At 39.6% G+C, this 5,226-nt stretch overlaps 1 protein-coding gene across 2 annotated transcripts; it reads right to left on the bottom strand.

The window, feature by feature from the left end:
* Window positions 1-437: 437 nt before the first annotated feature.
* Window positions 438-4,988, bottom strand: LOC109171294 (probably inactive leucine-rich repeat receptor-like protein kinase At2g25790). Of its 2 annotated transcripts, none has more exons than XM_019320365.1 (3): window positions 4,897-4,988; window positions 1,864-4,520; window positions 438-1,010 (listed from the first exon to the last, which is right to left on the bottom strand). In XM_019320365.1, the coding sequence occupies exons 2-3, from the start codon at window positions 4,391-4,393 to the stop codon at window positions 661-663; spliced, it is 2,880 nt and encodes a 959-aa protein (XP_019175910.1). In that variant the 5' UTR covers window positions 4,394-4,520; window positions 4,897-4,988; the 3' UTR covers window positions 438-660. The 2 variants fall into 2 exon arrangements, with proteins under 2 accessions (XP_019175910.1, XP_019175911.1); XM_019320366.1 differs by having other exon boundaries at window positions 438-1,007.
* Between the last annotated feature and the right edge of the window lie 238 nt (window positions 4,989-5,226).

Here is a 5,226-nt window from a genome sequence, read left to right as displayed (position 1 = left end):
ATTTATTGAAGCCTTTTAGTCTAATAATATTAATTAATGAAGGGTGTTAGGGGTGAAAAATAGGAGAAATCATCATTTTCCTACCAAATTTATCATGTTAAAACTTAAAAGTGAACGAGAATCCAATGTTTAAAATAATTAGTGATCACTTCTAGTGTTATATATATATATATATATATATATATATATATATATTGTTTTTTGATTTATTTTTATAAAAAATAAAGAGAAAAAGCATGATATGAGCTTAAAGGTGCATCTGAGAATTAGTTTAAATATAGTACGGGTTTAAAAGTACCTCCCACAATTAGTGCTTGCTTAGGACGCATCGTGGTCTGACATTAAATATATATATATATATATAAAATAAAAGAAAAAGTAGCATAATGTATTATGTATATATTGGCAATTTGGCACTTGGCTTTTTTACACAAATATAGTTAATAGTAAGTCATCATAACATTCAAGAAAACATTGAGCAACATGCACTCAATTAGACCTCATAAAATTGGTCAAGAAAAAACCAAAAAGGGGGAGGTGGGTGGGTTGAGAAAGATACCAAAAGTAATAAATATTTATAAAACCAAAAGTAAAAATAAAAAATAAAACAAAATAAAATACAGTGAGTTAGAAAACCCAAAAAAAAAAAAAAAAAAAAAACTAGACATTACTACAAAGCTTCAAGCCACAAGAGTTGGATCTGACAAAGCCCTCGAGGGCCTTCACGGCGGCGCTTGCGGTGGGCCTAGCGGAGGGGTTGTCGGCGGTGCAGTCGAGGGCGAGGCTCATGGTGGCGACGATTTTGCTCCGGTAAACGACGGCGTCGGGCTTGATAGGCGAGTCAACCCAGGCGTCGAGGTGGCGATCGGAGTAGCAATACCTGGCCCACTCGATAATGCTTTCATGCACGCCGAACTCATCGTCAGCTGGACTTCTTCCCGTCAATAATTCCATCAAAATAACTCCAAATCCGTACATGTCAGTGGCGCCTTTAGATTCAACCATTTCTGCTGTCAACCAACAAATTCAACTTCAATTCTTAAATCCTAATCTAGCTGACTAGCTATAAAGGAAAGGAAGCTTATTGTACGTAGTAGGGTGGTGCATATCATGCAGGTGAGAAAAGTGATGCATGCTTTGTGTCAGTTATTTTCTTTTCCATATATATATATATATATATATATATATATATAAAAGATCAAATGAATGCACCTCTTCTTATGAATTCGTATAGAGAGATCTGGTCCATTAAAAACTAGAAGTCAATGGTCTGACTCATTATCAACTGTGCAACTGCAGTTGCACAGTTGTTAATGGACCAGAACATTGATCCCTAGCTTTTAATAGATCAAAATTGCTTACACAGACTCATAGAAAGGGGTGAACTCATTTGAACAGTGGCATATATATATATATATATATATATATATATATATATATATATATATATATATATATATATTTGTAATTTTCTGAACCAAATATATTTTTGTGGTACACTAAGTGTAAGTCTGTGATGCCCAGAGTAATGATTCATGGTGCACTTAATAGTGGTATGTAGTGCACTATGGAAATGAAAATGTTTGACAGTGCACTCGTCATTAGAAATTATCAAAATATCATAATATTTTTTTCTTTTTTATTAATTTTCAGCCATTGATCTGAACTCATTTAATGTACAAAATCTGTCCACAACCGGAGAGGCTGGTGCACCAGAACCAAACCTTACATATATATACACACACACAACATGCACATAGAAATGTGGATGTGGAGGAAAAAAAAACACGTAAAGATAAAGAGTAACTAGCAATATATTATATTAAAACAACGAAACCCTAAAATAAAAGTTGAAGTACGTACCTGGAGCAAGGTGGGAAGATGATGAACGCTTTGAATGGGAAAGTCTTAGTCTTAGGCAGGGCTCATCTCTGTGATCAACGATGATGTTCTGGGATGAAAGATCATCACCCACCATAACACTGGGCGAGCAAGAACAATGCAAATATTTAAGAGCTCTGGCAATCCCTATAGCCACCTTTAGTCTACGTTCCCAACCCATTCCACGAATCGCTTCGCAAAGTTCCTTCCCTTCTTCAATGTACTCGTAGATCAGAATCCCGTGCTTCTCCGACATGCATGCCGCAGCAGCTAGCAGGCGTACGATGTTTGGGTGGTGAAGGTTTCCAAGCTCCGAGGTTTCGGTCCAGTAGCTTGAGTGGTTTATGTTGCTCTCAATCTTTGCCAGGAATTGCATGTTGTGGTTGGAGCTTCCTTTGTATGATCGCCTCGAGATGAGATTCTCTTGTGTCCTTGAAGATGAGATATCCTCCATTGTTATGGATTTCGAAGCCTTGGAATCGAAGAACTGTAACTCCCATGTTCCATCTTTGCTCCCCACTCTATTCATTGCCATTTCCTTCCTTCGTTTTCGGATGAAAACGAAGATCATCATTGCTGCTGCAAGAACTGCAAGAACGAGAAGGCAAGTCGAGAAGTACCACCAAACACGAGCTTTAGCGCCGCCTTTGCATGGTGGCAAACCGGTTGTTTCGTCGCCACCACAGAGGAGTGTGTTCCCAGCAACTGCACTGGAGTTGATGGCCAGGAAGGCTCCAGTTGAGGGTATACTTCCATATAGATGGTTGAAGGAGACATTGACTTGAACAAGGGATGGGATTTGTCCTAAATTCTGTGGTATTTCTCCTGATAATTCGTTCACCGACAAGTCGAGCTGGCCCAGGACTGGCATCTGGGAAAGGCTCGACGGGATTTGACCAGTGAACTGATTGTGACTGAGGTCGAGGGTTACGAGTTTCTCACATGAACATAGTTCATCTGGGATTTTACCTGTAAGCTTGTTGGCACTCAGCTTCAGCTCCATTAACTCGGAGAACTTGCCAAAACTCGGAGGAATCTCACCCGAAAATCCATTTCCAGATAAGTCCAAGTTCTCGAGCTTTCGAGTGCCAAAGGAATCTGGTAAAGATCCATAAAGTTTGTTCCTGGCCAAGTTCAGCATTTGCAGGGCTGGCATGTCCCAGTTACTTTCACTGATTGAGCTGTTGAGATTATTCCCCGAGACATCAAGAAAGTAGACAAGCGGAAGCTTGGTGAACTCGGGGGACAAACGACCGGTTAGTTTATTGTTCTGAAGGCGAATTCGCTGCAAGGTTTTGCAAAGAGAAAGGCTTTCTGGGATTTCTCCTTCAAGGGAATTTGAGAAGAGGATGAGCTTGAAGAGATGGCCAGGGTAACAAAGATGGTTTGGGATTTTCCCAGTGAGCTTATTGGTGGAAAGGTCTAATATGGTGAGGTTGTTGAACTTCCCAAGCTCCCTTGGAATCTCACCCGAGAATTGATTAGACCACAACTGAAGAACTTGGAGACGAGGCAACGAGGTTAAGGATGTCGGGATTTCGCCAGTGAAATTATTGGAGAACAGATGGAGAATCTCCAAGTTCTGCAGTTGCCCTATAAGCTCAGGAATCTCACCAGACAGAAAATTGTCACTTAGATCAAGTGACTTCAGTTTCTTGAGCCCAAAAATGGAAGATGGAACTGGACCTGAGAGCTTGTTTAGGTAGAGAAAAAGGTATTCAAGACTGGTGAGATTACCTAAAGACGAAGGGATTTCGCCAGTGAGATTGTTGTAGACGAGATCGACATGATACAAATTGGGCAACTCCCCAATCTCCCCCGGGATTCCACCCGAGAAATTGTTGTACCCCAGATAAATCCACTTCAAATTCTTCATAACCCCCAACTCCCGGGGTATTTCTCCAGAAAATTGGTTCGAAGCCAAGGTTAAGTACTCCAACCGAGACATGTTTGTAATAGACTTTGGAATGCTTCCCACCAACACATTCCCACCAAAATCAAGAACCTTAAGGCCTGAGAAAAACCCAATATTTTCTGGGATTTTCCCAGAAAGCATGTTGTTCGAGAGATCCAGAGTCTCGAGTAATGGACTTGGCACTTGTGGAAGCCCCCCTGTGAAGTTGTTGTTGCTTAGATTGAGATATTGGAGTGACAAGCAAGAAGATAATAAGTTGCTTGGAATCTCTCCAAATAACTCATTGCTAGAGAGATCAATAGATTTCACATATGGCAACTCGAACAACTCGAACAACGACTCTGGAATTCTACCTGATAAGTTCTTCCCAGAGAGCTCAATCTTGGCAACATGTGATGAACCATCACAAACCAAACCACTCCATTCGCATAAACCTCGAGACGAATTCCAATCACGAAGAGAGCCCAAAGGATCATTCAACGACGCTTTCATCGATACTAGTAGCTCGAGCTCCGAACATTTGCATGCTTGCAAGCTAAACAATACAAGCACAAAGACGACGAACATGATCAATCTGTTGTTGCCAATCTTTGTCATCTTTTTCGTCGTCAAAAAGCTTTATATCAGCATGAACTCAAGAAGTGGATTCAATAAGCCAAATGTCAAAGCAGATGAAGATAGCTCAAACAACTTTCTGCTAAGAGGTGTGACCCTTCTCCATTTTCTGTCAAAAGCATGAAAACATTATACTTCTGTTACTATGGGAAATCTTGGATCCAGAGCTATCTAAAAACATTTTTTTAAAAAAAGTGATGGGCTAACTCAATAAAGCATAAAACATAAACTCAGCTTTCTATGAGGTAGGAATCTTTTCTTATTCATGTAAAACATATACATATGTATATTAGTATATTTTACAGACAAAAGCAACTTCAGACAAGAATCCAAGGAAGTATACTATGCAATTATATATACAATTTGGATTATGGTACAAACTAAAGATCAATATAAATATTAGTACCAAGGGAAACATGGCACAAATTACGGACATGCAAGGACACATTAAACAAGAAAGCTATAGCGAACATTAAGGTTAATACCAGAATACTGCAGCAATAAGTCTAAGGGTTTGGTAGCTTCTGGGGCTTGGAGAAGAGGAAAAGGCTTTAGAATGGTGATAGTTTAGGAAATGAAGAGGGGTGGTTAGTATGTTAGGGAGTGAGAATTTGAGTGCATATATAAATAGAGAAAGGGGCAAGAATATGAAATAGGACAGAGAATTGTGGGATAATTACTAGAATGCACCTTGACCTGTGTTTGAACAAAAATGGTTGAAAGGAAGAAGGCAGGGACAGATGTTGGGGAAAGGCCTCAGCTTTGTCGGGTATTTCCAAAATGCTCTTTTGACTGGCTTTGAATGGTGACTAAGG

This window comes from Ipomoea nil, unplaced genomic scaffold (genome assembly GCF_001879475.1).
Source record: "Ipomoea nil cultivar Tokyo-kokei standard unplaced genomic scaffold, Asagao_1.1 scaffold3401, whole genome shotgun sequence".
Classification (NCBI taxonomy): domain Eukaryota; kingdom Viridiplantae; phylum Streptophyta; class Magnoliopsida; order Solanales; family Convolvulaceae; genus Ipomoea; species Ipomoea nil.
The sequence above is the reverse complement of the archived record's forward strand: the minus strand, read 5'-3'. Positions and strand labels throughout refer to the sequence as shown.

Coding starts and splice junctions, on each gene's coding strand:
- LOC109171294 (XM_019320365.1), bottom strand. CDS start 4,393: ATGACAAAGATTGGCAACAACAGATTGATCATGTTCGTCGTCTTTGTG. Junction 1,011..1,863: donor ATCTTCCCACCTTGCTCCAG/GTACGTACTTCA, acceptor GTTGGTTGACAG/CAGAAATGGTTGAATCTAAA.